Source organism: Rhagoletis pomonella, unplaced genomic scaffold, assembly GCF_013731165.1.
Source record: "Rhagoletis pomonella isolate Grant_MI unplaced genomic scaffold, Rhpom_1.0 Rhpom_scaffold_02837, whole genome shotgun sequence".
NCBI lineage: Eukaryota > Metazoa > Arthropoda > Insecta > Diptera > Tephritidae > Rhagoletis > Rhagoletis pomonella.
The window spans coordinates 1-26372 of NW_023461390.1; the positions used below are offsets into that span (position 1 = coordinate 1).

Below are 26372 nucleotides of genomic sequence, written 5' to 3' on the forward strand. Positions count from 1 at the left end.
TTGCGATGATGGTTTTAAAAGTTATACTCTGCTCCAGCACCATAAGCGATTGCATTTAGAGCGTAAATTTCCATGCAATATATGTACAAAAAAATTCATACGCTCAAGTGATCTTAAAGTGCACATGCGTTCTCACACTGGAGAAGAACCATTCGAATGCCATTTGTGTGACCGACGGTTCAAAATAAAAGTACAGCTCAATTATCATCTACAGCAACACGCTGGCATCAAACGAAAATGCGCAGAGTGTGGAAAAGAGTTTAATAACGTAAAACAATTGAAAATCCACTCTTACAAACACACCGGAATGCCATATAGATGTTTGATGTGTGATTATGGTTGCGCAAAGCGTGAAGTGTAAATTAAAATGTGTATACACATATAAGATATAATATATGATCATTAAAATTGTTTTAGGTTTAGGCACCATTTGTCGAGGATGCATAATATGACTATGACTCCCGATGAGTATCGTGCTATGTTCAAAGCAAATACCGGCCGAAATCCATGCGTGAAACCGTTAGAGGAGTTACAAGCAAAGGAGCAAAAATTGGAACATAATGATCAATGAAACGAGTTTACCTATTACTAAAAATAGTAAAATAAACAAGTAGTTTTTAAGCAAAAAACAAAACCGACTTCAATTATATATCATAAAAAAAAAATTAATGGTACCGTTAATTTCTTCATGATCCAATGACCGAATCTAACCCAAATTAGTATGGGACCAATTCGGAGGTATCACCTTTCCTTTAAAAAATTATATATAGAATTATAGAAATCGGCTACCGTGGTCCAAAGTTATGAATTTAGCGTCCTCTATTTTACTGATAAGCGAATTTTCATTTAAATTCGTTCATAATTCTATTTTTGCCCACATTTTATATGGAAGGGGAAGCACTGTGTATCCTTTCGATTGGTGTCTATTTCTTTTGGCATTTAGATGGGTGCAATTATTGCATCCTAACTTAGTCATAGCCTGGACCGACATTTTTTAGGCAACCCATGTTCAAAAGTATTCTTTTCACATGAAGTTTTATAAGAAATACGTTTCATCCGGTGGTCCGATGGGTGCAAATCGACAATATGTTCGTATCTTAGGCAAAATTTTTTCACAATTGTTGTTTCGAGATTTAAAATTAGAATGTGTGTGTGAGTTTGAGTTTTGAATTTTAAAACTATGTATATTGCTTGAAAACGGACTGCTTCTCGATGGTTTTACCATCTTATGTTTTTATCATGAAACAAACCCTACATGCAAAACTCAATTGATCACATGCTTTTAAGTTAAGACAATTTATGTACAGGGTCCGAGTTTCCTATCGGCTGCTCTGGGGGGACCATATTATAATAGAAATCCACGCCTTTACTGATAAATGATCCATACATATTAATTAGCCGATGGGCAAATATTTAATAAAAAGAAATTTTCTGTTTATTTTTTTGTTAGCCCGTGAATTCAATTCGGAAACTTCTGTTAATTTACATGAAAAGCGGGTTCATTTGTCAAAGAAACCCAAATCAAAGGAATGTCCGATATGCCACAAGAAATTTGATAGAGACTATTTCAAGCAGCACATTCAAAATGTTCATACATCAGAGCGTAAATTTGTCTGCGATATTTGCGATGATGGGTTTAAAAGTTCTACTCTGCTCCAACACCATAAGCTATTGCATTTTGAGCGTAAATTTCCATGCAATATATGTACAAAAAAATTCATACGTTCAAGTGATCTTAAAGTGCACATGCGTTCTCACACTGGAGAAGAACCATTCGAATGCCATTTGTGTGACCGACGGTTCAAAATAAAAGTAAAGCTCAATTATCATCTGCAGCAACACGCTGGCATCAAACGAAAATGTGCAGAGTGTGGAAAAGAGTTTAATAACGTTAGACAATTGAAAATCCACTCTTACAAACACACCGGGATGCCATATAGATGTTTGGTGTGTGATTATAGTTGCGTAAAGCGTGAAGTGTAAATTAAAATGTGTATACACATATAAGATATAATATATGATCATTAAAATTGTTTTAGGTTCAGGCACCATTTGTCGAGGATGCATAATATGACTATAACTCCCGATGAGTATCGTGCTATGTTCAAAGCAAATACCGGCCGAAATCCATACGTGAAACCTTTAGAGGAGTTACTAGCAGAGGAGCAAAAATTGGAATATAATGAACAATGAAACGAGTTTATCTATTACTAAAAATAGTAAAATAAACAAGTAATTTTTAAGCAAAAAACAAAACCGCCTTCAATTATCATATACAAATTTAAGAGTACCGTTAATTTCATGACGATCCAACGACCGGATCTAACCCAAATTAGTATGGGAGCACCTCGGAGTACCACCTTTCCTTTAAAAAATTATATATAGAATTATAGAAATCGGTTACCGTGGTCCAAAGCAAGGTTGTTGCGAATATTCGCATTCGCAACCGCGGAGCTTTCGCATTTATTTTAAAATTCGATTTCGCATTTCCGTACGTCCGAGATCCTTCAATAGGTATTTCCAGCGGAAATGTTCAACATCTAGCTATAAAGAGAATCGACTATTCGTGCGCTAAAAGATAACCTTTAATTAGGTATGAAGCACTATCAAACTATCGAAAATTATTTGTCAAAGGTCTGTTGAAAAAACTGGATGCATCGCTAGTTTTCTCTTCTACTTTTTCTTAGAAAAGTGTAACAATTATTTTTCATAAAACGGCTTCTTATGATTAAGGTCTGTGTTTTCTTTTATTACTTAGCAGAAAAACGCCAAATAGTTTTGACCGGTTTTACTATGGAAATACTCTGTGTATTTGCGTTGGCGCTGGCAAAGTTGGTCCCCAATCAACATTTAGGGCCGATTTAAAATGAATATTTAAATAGCACAAGGTTAATTTTGAATTGGTTTTTAAATGCCACTTAACTTTCTTTGGGTTTCAGACATGATACAATAATTTTTAGAAGGTAGTTTCACTTCTTCTTATCCGCCATGTTAGCTATCTGACAGAAAACGTGTTTCGTATTTTTTGTTGTACCAACTTTTTCAAAAAAAAAAATCCAGCTTTTGGCGTTGGAAAAATAAAACAAAGAAAAGCCAAACATAAAAGTAGAGAAATTTTCGAATATTTTGTAATAATTTTCTTCATAAAAAATTAACTGCTGCTTTCGTGGATACTGCAACACACGGAATAGATGTAAGGACACAGCTATAAGAGCCACCGCACACCACAGACTTTATCGGCCGCCTCTTTAAATGATAGGGCTCGCTTGAAATATGTACATGAAGATGTATGGAGGTGCGCACACTACACCAGCTTAATCGCTCTGACCAATAAGTTGTAGTGCAATGGAAAGACTAGCGAGCACATCTAAATTGGCGGCCGATAAAGTCCGTGGTGTGCGATGGATCTAATCCATTATAAACAAGAAATATTGCTGTTATATTTTCATTTTTATGATTTTTATTCATGTGATTAGCAGTGGCAAAAATGTATGTATAAAATACGTATATTTATATTAAAAATTAAGTGATCAGTTATAAAACATATAAATCTTTACATGTTCTGTTAAAAAATATCTAAAATAACAAGCGATAATCCCCAAGTTCTACATCGTAGCAGTGGCCTCATTGCGTGCTTGTCACAGACACGGTTTATGTCAAAAATTTTGAAGTGAAACTACCTTCTAAAAATTATTGTATCATGGGTTTCAGATCAATTTTGTCAAAATATGCCAAATAATTGGCAGCACTGCTGCTTATTCCTTGAAATTGTTCTTACATTTGCTTGTTTGTTTACATTTTGTGCTGAACAGCTGATTGTTTTTTGGTGGAATTGATTACACAACCTACCGATCAATTTTGGTTGTTTGGTACAAACACAGGGTTGCATATCTCATATTTAAATAGCCAATATTGGCCTTTTAAGTGCAGATTAAATGTGTGATCTGAGAATGAATAATGGAAGATAATCAACAATCTCTACTTAAGTACACTACTACACCTGAAACTGGGCCTTAGCCATTCAACTTTTTTTGTGCAACCCTGCGTGAGTTGAATGCAAAATAGCCTCGTGCGAACACCTTTTTAAATTCCTCTTTGGAGTAGGGATGTTCCATGACCAATTCTGGTTTTCGATTGAATATATTAATTATATATATATTATATAATATCGCATTAAACGTTACATCGAAATTTATTCGATGTTTCCGATGAATCCGTTAGCCAGTGATCGGATTACCACATTGTGCTAGATCTTGCACTTTTTTGAGCATCTACCACACAAGGTCTGAAATCTACCACATATTCGCGTTTTTAAGTATTTTTATTTTTGCTCGACATAATATTCTTAATTTTAAGAGCAAAAATTGTCCAACAATAAACACTAACAACAGGCAGAATGGGAGGATAAAATAACCTGTAAAATAGTAAATTTTCTCAATATTCAATTTTTCGACAGGAAACGTGGTTTTGTTAAAAAAATTGCGATTTTTGTGAAAGTATTAGCAAATTTCAGTGCATCTAAAGCTTTTAAAGCGTTGTTTAATTTTACTTTCGAATTGTCAACATCGGCAAAGCACAAGTAGCTGGAACGTGCCAAGTTTGTTCGCTACATCGTGATATGATAAAAAGAAAAGCTGGTAGCACTCCGCGAGGTTCCAGAAATTTTTCAAAATATGTTCGAAAAATATCTTGATATGCTTTACACTGTCAAGCAAAAAAAATTGCTAAAACTCAACGCAATTTTTAGCAACTTCAATCTTGAAGTTTTTTATAACAAAATAATTTTTTTGTTAGATTCTGATTAAAACGTTTGCAATTTAGGTGAAACCTTGCAGAATTTTTTTTAATTATTGTACAAAGTTTGATCCAAAATCTGACATCTACCACATTTTTTTGAAATCTACCACATTTTTTTCCAGATTCTACCACATAATTTTTATAGTCCGATTACTGCCGTTAGCCTCGCGATTAGGATGTCAGTGGCAAAAATACATCGATGTTTTTCTTTGATGCGATGCATCGATATTTTTCGATACATCGAAAGGCATACATCGATGCATCGATTTGCATAAGATCTTTCTGATAATAGTTGTGTTTGTTTATAAATTATCCAGTAACTTGCCAGCAACTCTCCAGTAAATTTATTTCTACGAATTCGCTCTCATAGAAAAAATTTGCAAAAAAGTACGCGAACGCTTTTCCAGTAATAATTTGCAAGTTTCATGAACAGCTGATAAATTGGTGGTTTATTCGTAGCAAATTCCTAATAAAACAATATATTTTATATTTAAATAGGTTTAGTTTGTGAATTTCAACAATAAAAACCCACAAACAGTTTCCTTATTTGTTTAAATTTCATCCAGCAACATGCGATCAGATGTTTTTCGTACTGGCAAATTCTTACTAGTAAAAATTTATCCAGTAAAAACTTGCAGCTACAACTGTAATTTTTCGCTCTCTCAATTTCACCTACTTTGCAAGTTTTTGCGTACGAAAACGCCAAAACATGAAAATTCGTAAAAACTTTTACTGGAACTGAGTAAACAAACGCAACTAATGTTTCACAACAAAATATGTTATTAGCAAAATTGTACAAAGCTGGAAATAAATTACTGCAACTGAGCTAGTTATGTTTCTAACGGAACTTTTTGGGGCCACTTCAATTTTTTGGTTAGTCACATCTTTTTTTGTTTTTTGTACAATTAAAAAGACCAATGACGGTTCAATGAACTACGATGTCAGTTTTGAAAAAACATCGATGCATCGATACATCGACTATTTATACATCGAAAGGAAAAATTACGATGCTTCGAAGCAAAACATCGATATTTTCGATGCATCGATGTTTTTCCGAAATCCCTACTATCGATCCCTAACTTGTAATATCTAGAAAATTTCAAGTAGAAACGCGAAAAATGTTCCAGCTGAAGTAAAATTAAACACTGGTAAACAAATTATAAGATGCCAATTTAATCTATGCCAATTCGAGCTACAATTTACTCTTATATTGTTAAAAGTTAATTGACCTTGTGTTGAAGTGGGAATAAGGTGCTTAAAAATGCAGTGTCGTGCCTGTATGCAAATGGACTGCGTCGGGGCTGTGGAAATGTGTTGTGCCATATCGGCAGATGGGAAAACATTGTGCGATTACTTTAACGATTGTACACAGCTCCATGCAACATCCACTGATAATCTTCCACAACTATTATGCTTAAATTGCACACAAATTGTGCGTTCAGCCTATAATTTCAAGGAAATCGCTCGTCGCTCTGATGAAGAACTGAGGAAAATTTTAGTGTTTCCAAAAAGTGAGCCTGAGTTGATTTATGCTAACACTGAGCAACCGCAAGTATGGAATAGAAGTATTAATTTATATATGATAAACAAATTTATATAAAATTCACATGCTTTCATTAGGATGCTGTGGAATGGACAAATGATCCCTTAGCTACGATACCACCAAGCCCTGCTGCCATTGAATATTCAATAAGCATACCTGAACTAGATATACCTACGATAGACATAAAATCTGAGAAATCCGAGGAATTAAGTGAAGAATGGCAAGATGGGGAAAGAGGTGATAATGAAGTGTTGAGAGGCAGGGTGACACATCCTTGTAAATTATGTGATTGTATATACACTACGCAAAAAGAGCTAAGAAGTCATATTTTTGACATGCATAAGCGTAAGTATTTCTTTTTAATCAATCATATCGTTTGTCAAATTTCAGCTTTGAATCATGTCTGAATGGTCAAGTGAATACGGTAATTTCTCTTTATAGCGCATATCGTCTGCATTAAATGTCCAAAAGTCTTTGACTTCCCTAATGAGTTACAACTGCACGAATCTCTTGTTCATGGAACTGAATCACCAGTGCAGTGCCCCTGGTGCAAAGAGTATCACTCAAGGGAGGTATTTTATAAACACTTGCGATCTAAGCACAGCAATTCCTATTCTAAATATTTTCCGAGAAAGCGAATACGTAACCGCGATTCAGGTGAAAATACCTCGTTTCGTTGTGAGCATTGTGAACAGTATTTCTCATCTGTCCTCGAGTTAGCCGATCACATTCAGGAGCATACATTTGATTGCCCAATATGCTCGATGAGCTTTAAAAAACATGGCACTTTCAGGGCACATGTAAAACGAATACACAATCATTCTATAAGTAGCTTAAGAGCTTTAATTTCTGAGGAGAAGGAAGAAAATAAGCCCTTTCAATGTTCCTTGTGTTCAAGACAGTTCAATAAGAAAAGATCTTTTCAAGATCATATGAAACGTAAACATAATCAAAGTATGAAAAGGCTTCCCGAAGATGACGAAGAGGATAAACTGTATAACTGTCCAATCTGTAATATGTGCTTCAAAAGCCATAGTGCCGTCTATTATCACAAGAGGCGGAAGCACCCCGACAGCGCAACAACAACTGAAGGCGATATAAATGCAAGCAGTAATATCGATACTGAAAAAGTGGAAAACGAGAATACCGAAAGCAGTGAATTAATTAGATGTAAATTTTGCAATAAGGAAATACCTGGTAATCGAATAAAATATCACGAAAAACGACATATTTATGCTCTGAACAGGAAAAGAAAATACCTGTGTTCATTTTGCCGTAAGTAGAGACAGAATTTAAACAACCTGTATGGTTAAACCAAATTATTTGATAACTTATTTTAAGCAATTTAACATATCTTGAAATTTAAACTTATAAATAAAGCACCGTCCCGTATATACAAACACTTGTGGTCAGCTGATTAAGTCAACTGATATTTTGACCAGTTTTGATTTGGATATTTTTCTTTTGTTTATTTAATGTTTATTATTTTTTTCATAACAGTCTGGCACATTACATAGATAATAAGCACCATATATTGATGGCTGAGTGGAATATCGACCTTCTGAAAAACCTTTCAAGAAGGCACTTGTTCAGAATTTGATTGAAGAACGCCCTATTTTAGAAATTTATTGAAAACACCCTATCGCAGAATTTGGTTGAAGAACGCACAGTGGGAGAAATGGCGAGAAAGCTGTCCAATATTGCAAAAATTAAAGTTGTGCGGCTGTTTCAAAACATGGTAGTTTGTCAAGAAGAAGGTCCATTACGTAGTGGATGAAAAGTATAAGGGACCCTTTTTTGTATCTTCTTCACTAGAGTAGTTTGAACTTGCTATTCTCGCTAAAGTTTGTGCTACTTTTTTCAACGTCTATAAAATTGTGCTTCGAATATTTGATTTTAAAATAGTGGTTGAAGCACTTAATTCTTTTTTTTTTTTTTGGGAGATAGAGAGCGTTTCTGACGGTATCTTAAGTAATCTAAATCATTGAATTTAAATTTTTCATACAAGTAAAAATATCTAAAAATTAATTGTAAGAGCTGTCTCGAATATTTTTTATTTGATTGTTGAAAAAGTTGTGATCGCGGAAGATAATAGCAAAAACAACTTACTTCAAGAATTAAAAAAGAAAGTAACCACATTCGTCCACCTTATGTTGTATTGTAAGAATAGGGCAATAATATGCTAACTGCTCATTGTTTTGTGGGGGAAGCTTACAAAATCGCTTTCTTTGCAATATTAAAGATGTTATAGGCAAAGAAAGAACACGTGATAAATTCATCCGCTTAGGCTTAAATTAAAGCTAGAACTCTTTCCTACGTTCCCTGAAATACCATCCCAGTACCTTAACCTGATGGTCACTTTTGGTCATTTAATGAAAAAAAAAGTTAAAATGACTACATATAAGTGACTTGGGTCGAGATGCAGGGTCAAGGACAGTAGTCGAGAGTTCTGGCTTTAATTTAAGCCTGAGTGGAAGGTTTTATCACGTTTTCACTTTTTCCTAGAGCTTCTCAAATATTTCGGAAAACGTGATTTTTTTACACTCTGATTTCGTTTTCACAAAATAGGGCGTTGTTGAAAACATTTCTGAAATAGAGCATTTCCGAACTGGCTGCCGAAATAGGTGGATCTTCCACTTAGCCATCGTTATGTAAATCCTCATTTAAAAATGTATCCAAAAATTATAAAAATTCAACATATTTTACCAATTCCACCAAAAAATTCAAAATTTTTTCAAATTTTAGATATAGAGTTTTTTAGGATAAGATGCAAGTTTCCACACGTTTGAAAATCGCGTTGAATTTTAATAATTTGTTAGCTGGTGGTGTTGAGCATTTCCTTCCATATAAAGTGTGCTCTACAATTTCTTTTATAAATTATAAGAAATCAAAGCGCTTTTCGAGTGTCTTTGTACATTATTCCACATACATACATTTTTCTAAAAATTCTGAATAAAAATGTCACTTAACTTAATCAGCTAACCACAAGGGTTAATAAATTTGTATGTACCCTGTAGGAAAAGTTACTATTTCTGAACTAGAATGCTGCCAGTTTGCGTTTCAGCCCAACTAGTTCACAGTCTATAATTTTTCAATGTAAGCGACTGGTATTTTAAACTTGGCGGGGTCACACGAGATGCCGCTCCTGTCAAAAGAATAATTATACAATTTTGCGCGCAGCGCTCCAACAGTCGCAACTTGAGAGGCGCCATTTGAGAGCTCCGAGTTCGAATCCTGCGGTAGAGAATTTTTTTAATATAATTTATTTAGTTTTTTCGTTTATTTTCTTTTTATTAATTGTATAGTTTTAAAGAGAAAAATGATTAATTTTTATGGTATTTTGAGTATTTACGTTTTATTTAGGTTAAATTTACAATTTTTAATTTGCATATATTTAAATTGAAATAATTGACTTACTTTACTTTATTCACCTCCAAGCGGGCTCGAACTTGAAATATCAGAAACAGTGGTCTTCACTCGACGCTACAGCCGATATTTGTGAAGAAACCAATTAAATGCATTTTTATTTTTAATATTTTTATTGAGCTTTGTACCACGATTGTTTATTAGGAAAAATTGAAAAAGCAACAAAGTCTAAGCGGTAGAAGTTATAGCAGCTATTTCAGAGATCACCACATCTCCTCATCAGACTTCTTTCTGCTGAAGTCTAGAAAAAAACATTCACAAACTGCATTTTAGTTTTGGTATATAATTCAAATACAGATGTCACTGTCACAGTTGTTCGTAGGTCGTCGCTTTAGCACATAGTAGTTAATTAACTAGTATTTTACTGGCTGGTTTGGCATTTTACTGCGGGGAACTGGTATAATTATAGTCCATGACGAACTGGTATAACTTCCTCATTTAATACCAGTTTTTGAACTAGAATTTCTACCAAATAGTTTACCTTTTTCTACGAGGAACTGTTATAATAATAGTTCATAACGAACTGATATGACTTTTATCCTTAAATAATAGTTGATGAACTGGAATATGTGCATACTACTTCAGCTTTTCCCTGCAGGGTACTTGTGTGAACTACTACTTTAAGAAAAATCACTGACTAATTCTTAGCTTTGGATTTGTTTATCCTTTTCAGCGCGAGAATATAATTCTGAAACTTCGGTTAAGTTACATGAAAAGAAGATTCATCTGCGCGAAAAACCAGAACCGAAGGAGTGTCCAATATGTCAGAAAAAAGTCGATCCACATTATCTTAAACATCATATTGACAATGTCCACACTTCAGAACGTAAGTTTGTCTGTGATGTTTGCGGCGATTCGTTCAAAAGTTACGTTCTGCTTCACAGTCATAAGCGATTGCATTTAGAGCGAAACTTTCCGTGTACGGTATGTACTAAAAAATTCATACGCTCCTTTGATCTCAAGGTACATATGCGTATTCACACTGGGGAAGAACCGTACTCGTGTCATATATGTGATCGACGTTTTAAAATCAAAGTACGACTCAACTATCACTTGCAGCGACACGCTGGCATCAAACGAAAATGCAAAGAGTGCGGAAAAGAGTTTAATCACGTCAAACAATTGAAAATCCATTCTTATAAGCACACTGGCATGCCCTATAGGTGTTCAGTGTGTGATTATGCTTGCGCACAACGTGATGTGTAAGAAGTTGAAAATTCCTATGTTATGCAATTATATTATTTAATTTATTGTAACTCAAATATTTCAGATTTAGGAAGCATTTATTGCGAATGCACGATATGACAATGACCCCGGATGAATATTGTGCGATGTTTAAGGCAAATACTGGTCGGAATCCCCACGTTAAAACTCTGGAGGAATTGCAATCGGAGGCGCAGAATATGGAGCAAGAGGAATTATCAAACTAACGTTTAAAATTTCGGGCCTAAGTAGCATAGTGGCGAAATTGCTGGTAGGTTAATGACTTGAATACATTTAGCTTGTTTTACCTATTAAATTGTATTATTTAATTTTTTTTTTTGCGAAACGAATAACAAATAAAACTAGTTTTTTATTTGGTTGACGAATCAAATCGCAAATAAATTTTATTCATGATTTAAATCGTAATTTAAGATTTGATGCAACTTTCAATTCAGAAATACATTTTATTTTTGGATTTACGTTTTTTTATAGAAATCTTCCCACCTTAACACGGCAAAATATAGGTAAAAGCCGAAATTTATATATGGGTCATTCCATCGAAAAGAGGGAAACGACATAAATTTAAATATGCCCTTATTATCTCTATTTCTGTAGTAATCTATTTTTAAATGACTACATTTCATTAACCTGTGGGAAAATATTAAAAAAACCCAAAGTTTTAATTTTTGTCTATGGAAACTTTTATTTCATGCATAATTACTTTACAGCAGTCACAAGGAGATGTCCCACCAGTCACAAGTTTAAATATTTTTTAATATTTCTGTGAAGAATATATAAACCTCATTTTTATTGAAATCGAAAGCGTATAATTCTTATTTTACAACTTTGTACGTCGTTCGTGAAAATTAAATGTTTTGGCTAAAATTCATCTTGAGTGACGAACAAAAGTATTGACACGGTGAATTTTTCGCGATATATGCAACGTTTTTTATTCTTATTTATTTGTGATAATTTTTTATAAAAATATGGTTCATAATAATAATAATCGCGTTGATTTTTGGCAATTTTTTTCACGCAGGTTCTTCCACACAAAGTATGTCCGACAATTATTTTTTGTATGGAGATATTCCACCTTCCACTAAAAAAATTGCAAAAAATCAACGCGATTTTCTAGGAACTTCAAACTTACAGTTCCTTATACTAAAATCAGATGGGCTATAAAACTGCACTCTTAGAATTTTTCTATATATATATATATATATATTCCGACGAACTGATAACCACCTCTTTTTTTGGAAGTCGGTAAAAAAACAGATTTTGTGAAAATTTTTACAGAAAATTGAAGGACAAATGAAGAAGTAATGAGTGGTCAAATGAAAACGAGCATTTATTTTATGTATGAACAAGTAATTTTTAGCAAAACAAAACCGACTTAAAAAAAAATATATATATTTCATGATCCAATAATCGGATTTAACCCAGTATGGGACACTACCTCTCTGTTGCAGAAAGAATTATCGAAATCGGTTGACGTGGTCCAAAGTTATGCGGTAACATACTTAAAAAAAAAATATTCCGACGAACTGATAACCTCCTCCTTTTTTGGAAGTCGGTTAAAAATTAGGAGCAAATAATGTTACCCATACGCCATGTGCACTCTTTTCTGCCAATTTTTCATACCAAAATTTCTTACGCATTTTTTTCACCACTCATTCCTTTTTTTATTTAGTCATCGATAGTTCCTTGACTTGTTCGTAAGAAACCAGGCTTTAACACAAATAACAAGAAATTTACACAGAAACTGTTATTTTTAAAATTTTTCATTTGTTAAAGTTTAATTTTTTTATTTTTGTCATTAAAAACAAAAAATTTGGAATGTTGGAACTATCAGTCCTATCGGAACTTATGGAGAATTTTGTTAGATTTCATTTGCCGTATTTCGTATTACGATTGTTAAGTGGAACTATTTTTCGTTTTAAGCTGAATAACAGTAAATTGAAAATGTCTCGAAAACGTATCCATAGAATAAAAAATTGACCCGATTTTGGAATCAGCGCGCAATTCTATATAGGTGGCACACATTGAACATTTGTGCTGTAAACCAGTGTAATGTGCAAGTTTAAGCGGCTAAAAATTACCGTTGGAATAAGTTGGAAAATAATAAGGAATAAACATCCGAAACCGGGATCCACAAAATGGTCCGGGGTTGGATGCCTAATACCATGTTCGGACTCACAACGAAAATACTGAAAGATGTTCGCACCGGCTGGTAGTGTTTTCGTTGACATTTATTTTATACTTTCTTTACAGTTGTGCTACGAAAAAACGAAATCAATATCTTTGTCTTTCATTTTCTTATCTTTAGCAACCTTTTTCTTTTGTTCATATTAGGGATTTAAAAAACATCGATGTATCGAGCAACGACAACGATGTTTGTCGATGTTTTTATGAATCCGATGTTAAGTCAAAACATATCGGAAGATGTTTTTACTAATTTTTCACCATTCCGTTTAACAAATTCTTAAATTCTAATTAATAAATGTACTTATCGATGCAAGGAATAGTCTAATTGCTTTAAAACTAGTGAAATTGTAAAATTGCTTAGCGTCATCACTCATTTTGCCAAACGCCATCAGATGAAAAGCCGGAAGGCCGCTAATAAACAACTCGTATGTCGTTCTAAACAAAAATGTCAATACAATTACCTAATACTAAACACGCCACATATTGACAAGCTTTAAAAATTAATGTTTAGCATATTTACTTGTAATTTTTTATAAAAATGTAGTTCATTAGTAAACAAAAACTATAAATCCAATTCAAAATAGTGTGCAATATTAAAAAAAAAAACAATCGGTAAAAAAATCGATGTTTTAAATCGATACATCGACTACCATCGATGTAATTTGTCGAAACATCGATTCTTCAAACATAGATAGTTTCATTGATTTACAACCCTAGTTCATATTTTAATTTGGCCAGCCTACCACTTCGATAAATAATCGAAAAAAAAACTAGTGAAGACACCAATTGGAACGTGAGTTTTCAAGTAGTTTTCAGCGAAAACTGGTTTTCGTTTGACAGATTTTACATGGACGAAAACACATGTTTTAGGTCGAAAACTAGTTTTAGCAACGAAAACATGTTTTCGATGTCGGTCAGCACATGGTATTAGATATGGGTCAATTGTTAGAATTGTGAAATTTCTGGCAAGGGTATTAATATTAATATTAAGAATATTCATCAAACCTTATAAATGCATTGTAAACCGTATAAACTTATAATTGTGTAAACCTTATAAATTAACTGTCAAAATTTGTATAAAGACTCGTTTACACATTTCTGATAAATTTCTCCAGCGATCTCACTTAATAAACTTGATAAACTGAAGCCAATGCAACTCTGTCGCACCTCCAGCCATGTTTTCTTGGGCAATAAGCGGGGATCCGCATAAAAATTTTACACGCAAATTCAACAACAACGATATGATCCTGATAGAGATCCGGTTCTATTTATTATCCCTTCTGTTTGTTTTATTTCACTGATAATTTGGCCGCAAAGTTTGGTAGCGGTGACAAATGAATTCATACACAAACAGACATTCTGCCATTGTTTCTTCTAACTTGCTTCAAATAAATAGCCTTTATGTTATGTGTATATTTATTTAAATAGACATTACCTCGTAAATATAATTTTTCCCATTTAGTAAGTTAGTTTCTATAATTTCTTTATCCTCGTGCTAGTAGTATCAAGTTACTGATACTGAGCTCGATGACCGAAGAAAACACGACTATTGTCGCAAGTATAAACGAAAAGAGAGTATGGGTCGATCATGTAACACAGTGCGTAGGCTTATAAGATTATCTGCTTGATAAAGTTATCGGTTTAGATGAATACCACTATTAAGTAAGACTTAGATGCTTGAAATGAATTTATGAAAAGAAAATTTTAAGGGGGGTATTCAAATTTATTTACTTTCCATATCAAACAGTACCGTAAATATGTGTCAATCACACGTTTTATAGCAAATTAAGCAATTTTTTTTACACATTTATTATTAAACAATAATTTTAATTGATTCATTATAATAACTTTAATAGCTATGATTGGTGGCTGTATAATTGGCAGTTTTTATAGAGTTTTCAAATAAAAGAAAGATTGACATAAAGAATCGATTAGAATCGAGTAATTCGAATCTCGCCGTCGATTAATCTATTCCAAGAATCCTAAGAAATAAATAAAGATTCGAGAATCGATTATTTTTCAAAACTCCATCCCTAGGCCAGCCAATTGACAATAAAGGCCCGTCCACATACAACTTTGGCGTTGCGTTGGCGCTGGCGTCGCTTTGACAGCGGCGCGCGTAACGCCCGTGCTTGCTACAATGAACGCTTAGCACAGAATACTTTGGTCACTAAATTAACATACTAGCGGCTGATAAATCAAAATTTTTACATCAATAATTGCATTAAAAACTATATTTCTTGCCCGCATTTGATTAAAAATTAAAATTAAATCACATAATTTTGATTACTTAGAACAGCTGACGAACGACGCGCGCGAAAAGTTGAGAGTTGGCCATCTTTCTGCGTTGTGTTGGCGTTGGCGTTGCCCAACTTTGGTTATATGGAGACTTTCATATAAATGCATGTATTCATAGTCAGCTGTCGAAGCGACGCCAACGCCAACGCAACGCCAAAGTTGTATGTAAACGGGCCTTAAATCCCAGCTAGCGTATTAAAGATGATAAAATATGACTTCCAGTTCGATAAATATGTCTAAAATACGAAAACACAAGTTTTAGGTCGAGAACCAGTTATAGCAACAAAAACATGTTTTCGATGTCGCTCCGAACATGGTATTAGAACTGTCGTTTGCTAATCGTTGTACATGCATTGCTTGTTTATATTTTATGGGGAAAATTAGTGAAAAAGTTAGTATTTGCATTAAAATTGCATAAAAATGAGAATTTTTTGCATAAGATTGTGGAAACTATTAAAAAGTGGATAATTGCAATAAAATTCAATAAATGTGAGAATTTAACTACAAAATATGACGAAATTTTAAAAAGTCTCTACGTGCGTGCACAAAACTCAATTCAGGAAAAGAAAATATATTACTGAAAATTTATGGTTAGAGTTGTTGCAGTCAGAAGTTGCAGGTTTTAGTCCGAAGTTTTTCTTCCCGCAAGTTCATGAAAAGTGTCAAACGATAGGCAGGGTTGCTTTTGTAAACAAAAACAGATAGCAACGAACATTAAGCGCCACGGAGACAATCAAATAAATACGTCAAGCATTGCATATGTGTGAGATTGCCTCGTGTCTTGCCCGCAAACGTTCAAATAAACGCGTTAATGCAACAAACAATTTATTTTTATTGTCCGCGCACTTGCTCACCACGACGGTCAGAAGGCAAGTGCGCTTGTTTTTTGTCAAGCAAAACGCGAGACGGTTGATAAAGATATTTGATCGTCTCCATGGCGCTTAACATTAAAAAAAAATGGATGTAGTTACAGGAAAAGTGGTTTTTCGCGTTCCAGGTGACTTTTATTTTTTCTTTCTTGCTCCTCTCTTTCAAGAGAGTAATTTTGTTATTTGACAGTTTTACAGGTTTTTACACGAAGTTATCTGGAACGCAACTTATGTATGATTACACGATCAATGTGCAGAAGTCAATCAAAGGTACATTAGGGCTGTTCAGGATCTTGTGCATATGCTCATGGATTTGTATATTCGTTGCATTTGTAAATTCACAACAATAACATGCACACGGTTGCCATGGCAACAAGAAAAAAAATTGCAAATGCAACTCCAACTGCAAATCTAAGACCACTTCCACAACATCCTGAACAACCCCAGTAATTTTTTTATGGCAGTAAAATTGAATGTTTAGCGCAAATAATACTTTTTGGATTATTTTCCTAGGTTGATGAGAAGTTGGTAAAAAAATTTAATTTATTAAAAAAAAAATTATAAAACAAAAATCGAAATTTTACAAAGTGATCACTTTATTTTCTAGCTAAAAATCGCGCGGGCTTTTGACATTTTTTTTTGCTGTTAGTGTGACGTATGGTCTTCCATACAAAGTCTGTCCGAAACGTTTTTATATGGAGGAAAGTGTACATAAATAAATTTGTAAAACTTACCAATAGCTGATGCTCTGAGTTCACAGTATGAAATAGTGTTGTGGAATATTTCTGCTGGAGCTGCAAAACTATCGATAGTTTATATCCCCATCAATAGTTTTGAAAAAACAATCGATGGCCGTCGATAGTCTCAAAGAAAATAAACTATCGATAGTGCCATCGATAGTTTTGTAACTATTGTTTACTATATTGAAGAAAAGTAGAAATTATTAAACGCGTTAAAAAATAAATCAAAATATAATTAATGCACGCAAAATACACGTGAAGGTTGCAAAGTTCGTATATCTATGAAAGTGTATCTAAAGTATCTATGAGTGAAACTTTGCTAGTGAAACTGCACGCGATCTAACAACAAATTAATAAAATACTTAATAATAAATTCAAAGAAGTGATAAATGTAAATATATACGTTTCTAAACATCCCCGCCAATCATTGCTAAATCACCCAAAAACCGATGTATGTGTTGGAAAGCCAACACAAAGGATCTTATGTTCCGACATGAGTCAAAGAGTTTGTTAGCCTTGTATTGAAGTGGAAATAAGTTGTTCAAATATGCAGTGTCGTGCCTGTATGCAAATGGACTGCGTCGGGGCTGTGGAAATGTGTTGTGCCGTATCGGCAGATGGGAAAACATTGTACGATTACTTTAACGATTGTACACAGCTCCATGCAACATCCACTGACAATCTTCCACAACTATTATGCTTAAATTGCACACAAATTGTGCGTTCAGCCTATAATTTCAAGGAAATCGCTCGTCGCTCTGATGAAGAACTGAGGAACATTTTAGTTTTCCCAAAAACTGAGCCTGAAATGATTTATGCCAACACTGAGCAACCGCAAGTATGAAATACACATTTTGTATTTGTTAAAAAATTATAATTTAATAAAGTCAAAATGCTTTCATTAGGATGCTGTGGAATGCACAAATGATCCCTTAGCTACGATACAACCAAGCCTTGTTGCTATTGAATCGTCAATGAGCATACCTGAACTAGATATACCTACGATAGACATTAAATTTGAGAATCCTGAGGAATTATGTCAAGAATCACAAGGTGATGAAAGGGGTGATAGTGAAGTATTGAGAGACAAAGTGACGCATCCTTGTAAATTATGTGATTGCATATACACTACAAAAAAGGAGCTAAAAAATCACATTTTTGACATGCATAAGAGTAAGTTTTTCTTTTTAATCAATCATAACGTTTGTCACATTTAAGTTTCCAATCATATCTGAATCTGGTTAAGTGGATACAGTAATTTCTCTTTCTAGCGCATATTATCTGCATTAAATGTCCAAAGTTCTTTGACTTTCCCAAAGAACTACAACTGCACGAATCTCTTGTTCATGCAACTGAATCACCAATGCAATGCCCCTGGTGCAAAGAGTATCACCCTAGAGAGGTCTTTAATAAACATTTGCGATCTAAGCATTGCAAGGCCTATTCCAAATATTTTCCGGGAAAGGAAATAGGTGATCGTGGTTCGGGTGACAATACCTCGTTTCGTTGTGAGCATTGCGAGCGATACTTCTCATCTGTTCTGGAGTTAGCCGATCACATTCAAGAGCACGCATTTGATTGCCCAATATGCTCGATGAGATTTAAAAAACATAGCACTTTCAGGGCGCATGTAAAACGAATACACAATCATTCTATAAGTAGCTTAAGAGCTTTAATTTCGGAGGAGAAGGAAGAAAATAAGCCATTTCAATGTTCCATATGTTCTAAACAGTTCAAGCAGAAAAGATCTTTTCGAGATCATATGAAACGTAAACATAATCAGATCATTAAAAAGCCTGAGGAGGACGAAAATAAACTCTTTCAATGTTCCCAGTGTTCAAGACAGTTCAATAAGAAAAGATCTTTTCAAGATCATATGAAACGCAAACATAATCAAAGTATTAAAAAGCGCCCCGAAGGCTATGAAAAAGATAAACTGCATAACTGCCCAATCTGTAATATGTGCTTCAAAAGCCATAGTGCCGTGTTTTATCACAAAAGGCGGAGGCACCCCTACATAGCAACAACAGTCGAAGACGATATAAATGCAAGCAGTAATACCGATACAGAAAAGGAGGATACCGAAAACAGTGAATTAATTAGATGTAAATTTTGCAATAAGGAAATACCTGACAACAGAATAAAATATCATGAAAAACGACATATTTATGCGCTGAACAGGAAAAAGAAATACCTTTGTTCATTTTGCCGTAAGTAAAATAAGAATTTAAGCCGCCTTAATACCTGGTAAAATCAAATAATTCGATAAATTATATTTACGCGATTTAAGCTTACTATAAATAAATAAATAAATAAATAAATAAATGCATGTACATATTTACGTATGAACTACTACTTTAAGAAAAATCACTGACTAATTCTTAGCTTTGGATTTGTTTATCCTTTTCAGCCCGTGAATTTTATTGTGAAACTTCGGTTAAGTTACATGAAAAGAAGATCCATCTGTGCGCAAACCCCGAACGGAAAGAATGTCCAATATGTCAGAAAGAAGTCGATCCAGATTATCTTAAATGTCATATTGACAATGTTCACGCTTCAGAGCGCAAGTTTGTCTGCGATGTTTGCGGCGATTCGTTCAAAAGTTATGTGCGGCTTCAGCACCATAAGAGATTACATTTAGACCGTAAATTTCCGTGTACGGTATGTACAAAAAAATTTATACGCTCAAGTGAACTTAAAGTACACATGCGTAGTCACACTGGTGAAGAACCGTACTCATGTCATATATGTGATCGACGTTTTAAAATCAAAGTTCGGCTCAGCTATCACTTGCAGCAACACGCTGGCATCAAACGAAAATGCAAAGAGTGTGGAAAAGAGTTTAATGACGTTAAACAATTGAAAATGCATTCTTTCAAACACACCGGCATGCCATATAGGTGTTCTGTTTGTGGTTATGCTTGCGCACAACGTAATGTGTAAGTTTATAGTTCGTTAGCTGCGTAATTATATAACTTAATTTATTATTACTCAAATATTTCAGATTTAGGAATCATTTATTGCGAATGCACGATATGACAATGACTCCGGATGAATATTGTGCGATGTTCAAGGCAAATACTGGTCGGAATCCTCACGTTAAAACATTGGAGGAATTAAAATCGGGCGCAAAGTAAGGATCAAGAAAAATTACCAAACTAAATGACTTAAATGGACAAATTAGCTAAAAGATAAATTATTTGAACAAATTTATTAGACTTTCAGCGCTCTATTCAGCTATCATTTTATATGGGCAATTCTCAATTAGCTCGAATAGTCGCATGACTCTGACAGGTTTTATGCGGACACATAATTTCTGCTCCTTTATTAACAAAAATCAGGTTAACCGTCCTGTTCATAGATGGGTACCCGGGTACCTTTTGCATATGGGTGTTTCCAGCGGAAGGTCCACCACGACAAAAAAAATAAAAGTTTTATATCTAACGTATTTACGGGCCGATTTGTCTGCTTTTTAAAATATATACTGGATATGTAAGTAGAATCATGTTTGCATAAAATGGTCTTCCTAGGTGGTGCCAAGGTCGAGATATTTCGAAAAACCGTATTTATGGTCCGATTTGGTTCGAATTTGGCGTATGTGGTTGAAACATAATAAATCATAGATTTCTAATAAATTGACCCTGAATTGGCGCTGAAGTCAAAATATAAAGTATATTCTACATAAAATACATGTTTTATTTGCGTTGAAAATTCATTTAAAAGCAATTTTAACAAAAATATATCGATGGAAATTTGTCACGTGACGCCACGTCACGTCACGTTTCACACTTGGGGTTGTAAAAGAGAATTGAAACAATTTGCATTAATTCAAAAAACTCTAAAAACAACTAAAATTGCTCCAAATTATATTAAAATAAGTTTCATGAAAATAGCCCTCCACAATTCGCAGAGTTTTGCGATTTTGTAAGAAAAGAAAAAATCAACTTCCATTTTTTGTCACGTAACGACACTCTTTAAATGCTTATATATCAGGACCAAGCAGTTCGATTGATTTCATTTTTCGGTTAAATATAGAGCGAATTACATATGTGCTATACAATGGCCCAAAAAAGTTAAAGAAAACGAATGGTTTTCCTTTTTTGTATCACATTGAAATCGTACGACTGCCACGTGCGCCACCATGGGAATGCCCATATTCCACTGCAATTTTTTCATAAACCACTGATACTAAGTTAAAATTTGGTGACATCCTAAAACTTTTAAATTTCTACAAAATGGAGAAAAACTAAATTTAAATATAATTTCATAATTATGGTTTTTTGAGTAAATTAAGTTTTTATTATTAGTTCTAATGGATAGGGTACCTGGGTACCATTACTAGTTCTCATGTAAATAATAATTCGATACATAACATGCAAAAGAACATAAGTTTTTATACCCGAGCGCACTTGTGCATGAGGATATTTTAACGTTGTTCACATAACGGTTGTTTGTATCAGCCAGAACGATGCGAGGTAGATATACTTAGACAAATCGTCGCCTGGGTAAAAGATTGTCGTATGTTAATTTCGGTAGGTTGTGGGAAATCGCGATTGAAGTTTGGAATACAATTTTCCAAAAACGCGAAGATAGATTTTCTCCAAACTCTCTGAAAATGTTACTAGTTCATAAAACTCTTAAATTATTTAATTTTGCGTGCGAACAAGTCGTAAGGTAAAATGAAGCTTTCGCTGCCTTCTAAAGCAGAGTGTGTATGTATACGCGAATATGCCCGCCGGGCAGGCGCCGCCCAGGTCTGGTTTAATATGACTGCATCACTAACTAAATTTTTACTAAATTATTAAAAAAAAAAATTAGTCAATATCTCGGATACTAAAGGAGATATCTAAAAACTGATAACAACAATTGAAAGACTTTATTTCAAAATATATAACTGCATCTAGAACTAAAGAACGTCAAAATGGCGCTTACGACAATCTTTTACCCAGGCGACGAAAATGTATACATAATAAAATTACAGTTTGAAAAACTAAAACCTCCCTATTATAATTGCCATTCTACTGTCATCAGCTATATAACTTGAGAATAGAAATCGCTGCATCTTTTAGGCGCATCAATATTACATAGTTACATCCCGAGGTAATAAAAGGATGGTAAAAAGGTATTCGTACGAGGCGATTTCGCGTTCAACTTAAACTGGCTACACACGACGAACATATCCGCGCACATGTGCGCCAACATGCTCGCTGTCGTTTGCTACAAACGGCGAGCGGCTCATAAGTGATTTTGTACTCAAAGCGTAAACATGGAAAGGAAAGACGCGGATGATGCAATTGAAATACTTATGACTTAGGGTTTTTTATGTATGTGTTACTTAAATTTATTTATATTTTACTTATATGTATGTACATACATATACATATAGTAATTTAGCCTCATTTATCAAAAATTCAATTAACGCACATGGCTTGGATGCATTTATCCGCGATGTGCACACTGCAAGCATCAACACAAAGTGAGGTTGTTGTTTTTGTTTCCAATGCGATGCTCGCAAACCACGCTACAAACGACGAGCATGCTCGCTGAAAATCAAAAATTTTTGATTTTTGGCGAGCATGCTCGCAAACCGCCCTACAAACGACGAGCATGACCCGCAAGCCGCGCATGTGCGCGGATATGCTCGTCGTGTGTAGCTACTGTCACGCAGGCTTGCACGGAAAAAAGTTGAATGGCTAATACGGCGTTTCCACGTTTGGTAATTCGTTCTTTCATTCGTAATTAGCTCTCCCATTCGTCATTCGCCTTTCCAATTACCTTCCGAATTACGTATTTCGCCATACAAAATTTTGACAGCGAATTACCTCATTTGTAGGTAATTCAGATCGAATTACCATGCGAATGACGAACGAATCGGTGCCTTATCTAATATTTATCGGAAATATATCGAAGTTTTCACCGGCCTGGTCCCATTCGCTGGCATTTTTTCTAGTTATAGAATAATATTAATAAAATATTCTTGATATAAATTAAAATCGTTAACTTAAATTTTAGCTTCATCTACGATATTTGCAGTGCACAAAAATAATAATAGGGAATTTACATGAGGCGATTTTTAGTTGAAAGCAACAATCGCCTGGTGTAAACGGCCTTTCAACTAATCGCTTACAATGAAGTTGGTCGGCTGCCTACTTTCGTTCAACTTTTGGTTCAACTAATCGCCTGTGAAAGTTGAATCATGTAAATTCCCTATAATAAACAGCGAAGAATAAGAACAAGAACTAGAGCTGCCCAACGAATTACTAATGAGTGACGTGGAAACAGGGTAATTCACGAATTACTTAACGAATTACTTAGAGCCAATTTACACGACGACTTCACCCTGCGTTTTTGGCACGTTCTATTTTAAAAAAGTCTTCGAAAATTCTCGTGCATTTACACGACGACTTTTTCTTTGCGCCGTTTCTTGCGTATTTTTGACATTTAAGCGTAAAATCTTCTTTGGTCAACTCTTTCGTCCTCAATTTCAAAGCGGAGCGAATCGCGAACTCAAAACAAAAATGCGAAAAAGTGAACTCGATAAAAGCGAAACGTCAAAAAAAACCCTCGATTTCGCTCACCGTGCGTGCTTGCCTACCCCGCTGACTTCGCTACACTTCTTGCCAACAAGCTCGACACGCATGACTTTTCACCCTGGCTCTTAGAGAGCGAATTACGAAGCGTGGAAACATCGTATAAATGTTGGCTGGCGACCAACTTTGTTAAAAGTGATTAGTTGAAAGGCCCTTTAACCAAAAGTGATTTTAATCGGAGGTTTATCGAAACCAGCTCACAAATAAAAACTTATGGGTCGATTACGGATGGCAACACAACCACGCTTCGGTTGTCAGCTGGCAATGCAACTGGAAAGAAAATTTGTATTACGAATGGCAACTAACGTCAGTTGCTGTAGAGTTATCGATAATCGAAATTTGACAGTTCAACAACCAGCAAGCGGCTGCAAACAAGCTGCGCGAGTAAAATTAAATTATTAAAATAAAGAGTTTTAAAGAACAGACAGAAATAAAGCTAAATTTATCACAATTATTTGTTTAGGAGGAAGAGAAATGCATGAACGCGTCCTCAATGAGGCGACACTTAAAGGATAACTCCAATCCTCTAGAGCTACCGCGTTTACTGTAAGCAAAAGTTAATGGTTTCTTTTGTTATCGTTTTGTGTTCATTTTCAAAGCATATTCAGGACCTCCAAAAGAAGCTGTAGTATAATTGGTTAATAAACAGATGAACCACTTCGTTCAACTTCAATACCTCCGCTAATAAAAGCTTGCGCACATCTTCGATTTTTCGCAGAAGGAAGTGCCACAGCAATGACTTTAATTTGGAAAACTAGGTGTGTCGGTAGTTTTAAAAGAGGTGCTTCAATTGATAAAGGAAAAAATTGCAATCAGTGTTCGCTTTTGTTTCGCCAAAAGGGCGTTGTCCACGGGAACTAAAATTTCAAGATATTGGTTTGTTATTTTCACCATATTCTGTAAAAGCAAACTGCAAAGTTCGATTGCTATCGATAATCTACCCATTACATATTTTCTGAGTACGAAAAGTTAAGTTTGTCAATGTGTATATTCCTAATTTAATGTCGGGATGTCTTTGGAAAATGGTTAAAGGGTCATTGCGGTAATTATTACGTATGTAGCTCGAACATACGCAAATACTCGATTGCTGCTATTCATTTGATTAATCTTGCCACCGCTATTAAAATGTCATCTGTAATTAAGGATGAAATACCATGCAGGTATCGATACTTTTTTTCGATACTACTTCCAAGTAAAAAGAGCTACTACTTCCAAGTAAAAGTATCGATACCTACTCAAGAATGATAGAATACAAGATTGCGTCAGTCGAGCTGAAAGCAACTGGTCCACCAACTACCAAAAACGTATGCACATAAAAATACATGTTTACTGTTTAGGTACGTATATCTAGGTACAACTTTTCGGCGAATTGGTACAATATGAAAATTTAATATTCATAACTAGTGCGAAAAAATAATAATGCGATGTCAACGAAAGGATGGATGCTGTCAAATCGAGAAAGAGAGGACTAGCGGTCCGCGGAAGGAGCCACCTTTGTTTCGCTGCATCGTAGATACCTACTCATATCGATATGTTTGGCTATGTAGGTATTTGATTGCATTTTGCTCATGCGAAGTGTCAAACCCGAAGAGTTACCCAGTGAACTTAACATCGCGTACTGAACATTCATCCATCATCGAACATCGACTTTAATGAAGCAATTATAGCGTCTATTTGCACTATATCGACTGTGGCGCATTTGTTGGTTGGCAATTAAACTGCCATAAATAACAAGGCGCTTAATATTGGGAATAACAATGGATGTAAAATTACCGATGCAAAATTTGGGGTACGGTTTAGTACGTTGCCGATCTATTTCGGGGTATTGCGTCCAAAGGGGTGACCCGATCCAAAAAAAATTTGCACACACTTGTAGCCAAGGGTCTAAACATTATTCTAACACCCTTTTTGTAATTTTTGGTCACTAATTTATTTACAAATTGGGTTAGAAATATGCCCTTTTTTGTAAAATTCGGAAATTAGCGTAAATTTATCACTCCTATTCTCTTTAAAGCAGCTACTTCAGCAATATATTTTTATATTCTCCGGCACTTTACATTTTACTCGATGAGTTATAACTTTCTTTATAACTTCAATATTAACCAATTAATCACAATTTATTAAATAAAAACACCTTCTAAATCATGCGTCTGACATGCAAATTAAATGGCGTAGTTCAGCTGTCAAACTCCAAAATATGCAAAAGAATGAGAAACAAAAAAAACATAGGATATAACCCTGTAAGCATTAAAAATATACAAAGGTGTTCTCTGCAAAAGGTGTTCAGCCCCCCTTCTTTGGCAACACAGAAAGGAGAATTCTACTGCCTGAGGGTTATAATCCCGAAGTGCGGCCGAAGGCCGCCTACGCAGAAAGGTGTTATCTGCAAAAGGTGTTCAGCCCCCCTTTGGCAACACAGAAAGGAGAATTCCACTGCCTGAGGGTTATAATCGCTAAGTGCGGCCGAAGGCCGCCTACGCTGGAAGGTGTTCTCTGCAAAAGGTGTTCAGCCCCTTCTTTGGCTACACAGAAAGGAGAATTCTACTGCCTGAGGGTTATAATCCCGAAGTGCGGCCAAAGGCCGCTTACGCAGAAAGGTGTTCTCTGCAAAAGGTGTTCAGCCCCCCTTCTTTGGCAACACAGAAAGGAGAGTTCTACTGCCTGAGGGTTATAGTCCCTAAGTGCGGCCGAAGGCCGTCTA

General features: G+C 34.7%; 3 protein-coding genes across 3 annotated transcripts; all 3 read left to right on the forward strand.

The window, feature by feature from the left end:
- Nucleotides 1–4: 4 nt before the first annotated feature.
- Nucleotides 5–633, forward strand: LOC118753778 (zinc finger protein 431-like; the record flags this gene model as incomplete). Its single annotated transcript, XM_036488654.1, has 2 exons — nt 5–357; nt 418–633. Coding segments are annotated over 2 exons (507 nt in total), but the record flags the coding sequence as incomplete, so codon positions are not given.
- A 155-nt stretch (nt 634–788) lies between these two features.
- LOC118753776 (zinc finger protein 2-like) lies at nt 789–2280 on the forward strand. The gene is made up of 2 exons (XM_036488652.1): nt 789–1979; nt 2040–2280. The coding sequence occupies exons 1-2, from the start codon at nt 1402–1404 to the stop codon at nt 2191–2193; spliced, it is 732 nt and encodes a 243-aa protein (XP_036344545.1). The 5' UTR covers nt 789–1401; the 3' UTR covers nt 2194–2280.
- Nucleotides 2281–5548: 3268 nt separating this feature from the next.
- On the forward strand, nt 5549–20531 carry LOC118753777 (zinc finger protein Xfin-like). The gene is made up of 10 exons (XM_036488653.1): nt 5549–6349; nt 6418–6685; nt 6782–7615; nt 10440–10968; nt 11037–11160; nt 17596–17919; nt 17987–18254; nt 18353–19291; nt 19492–20020; nt 20086–20531. The coding sequence occupies exons 1-10, from the start codon at nt 6059–6061 to the stop codon at nt 20216–20218; spliced, it is 4239 nt and encodes a 1412-aa protein (XP_036344546.1). The 5' UTR covers nt 5549–6058; the 3' UTR covers nt 20219–20531.
- Nucleotides 20532–26372: the final 5841 nt, after the last annotated feature.

Bases quoted from the DNA above. Each gene is read 5' to 3' on its own strand.
- LOC118753777 (XM_036488653.1), top strand. From the start codon at position 6,059: ATGCAGTGTCGTGCCTGTATGCAAATGGACTGCGTCGGGGCTGTGGAA. The intron at 6,350-6,417 runs GTATGGAATAGA...TGCTTTCATTAG, and splicing joins CTAACACTGAGCAACCGCAA to GATGCTGTGGAATGGACAAA. The intron at 11,161-17,595 runs GCGCAGAATATG...AGAGTTTGTTAG, and splicing joins TGGAGGAATTGCAATCGGAG to CCTTGTATTGAAGTGGAAAT.
- LOC118753776 (XM_036488652.1), top strand. From the start codon at position 1,402: ATGGGCAAATATTTAATAAAAAGAAATTTTCTGTTTATTTTTTTGTTA. The intron at 1,980-2,039 runs GTAAATTAAAAT...AAATTGTTTTAG, and splicing joins AGTTGCGTAAAGCGTGAAGT to GTTCAGGCACCATTTGTCGA.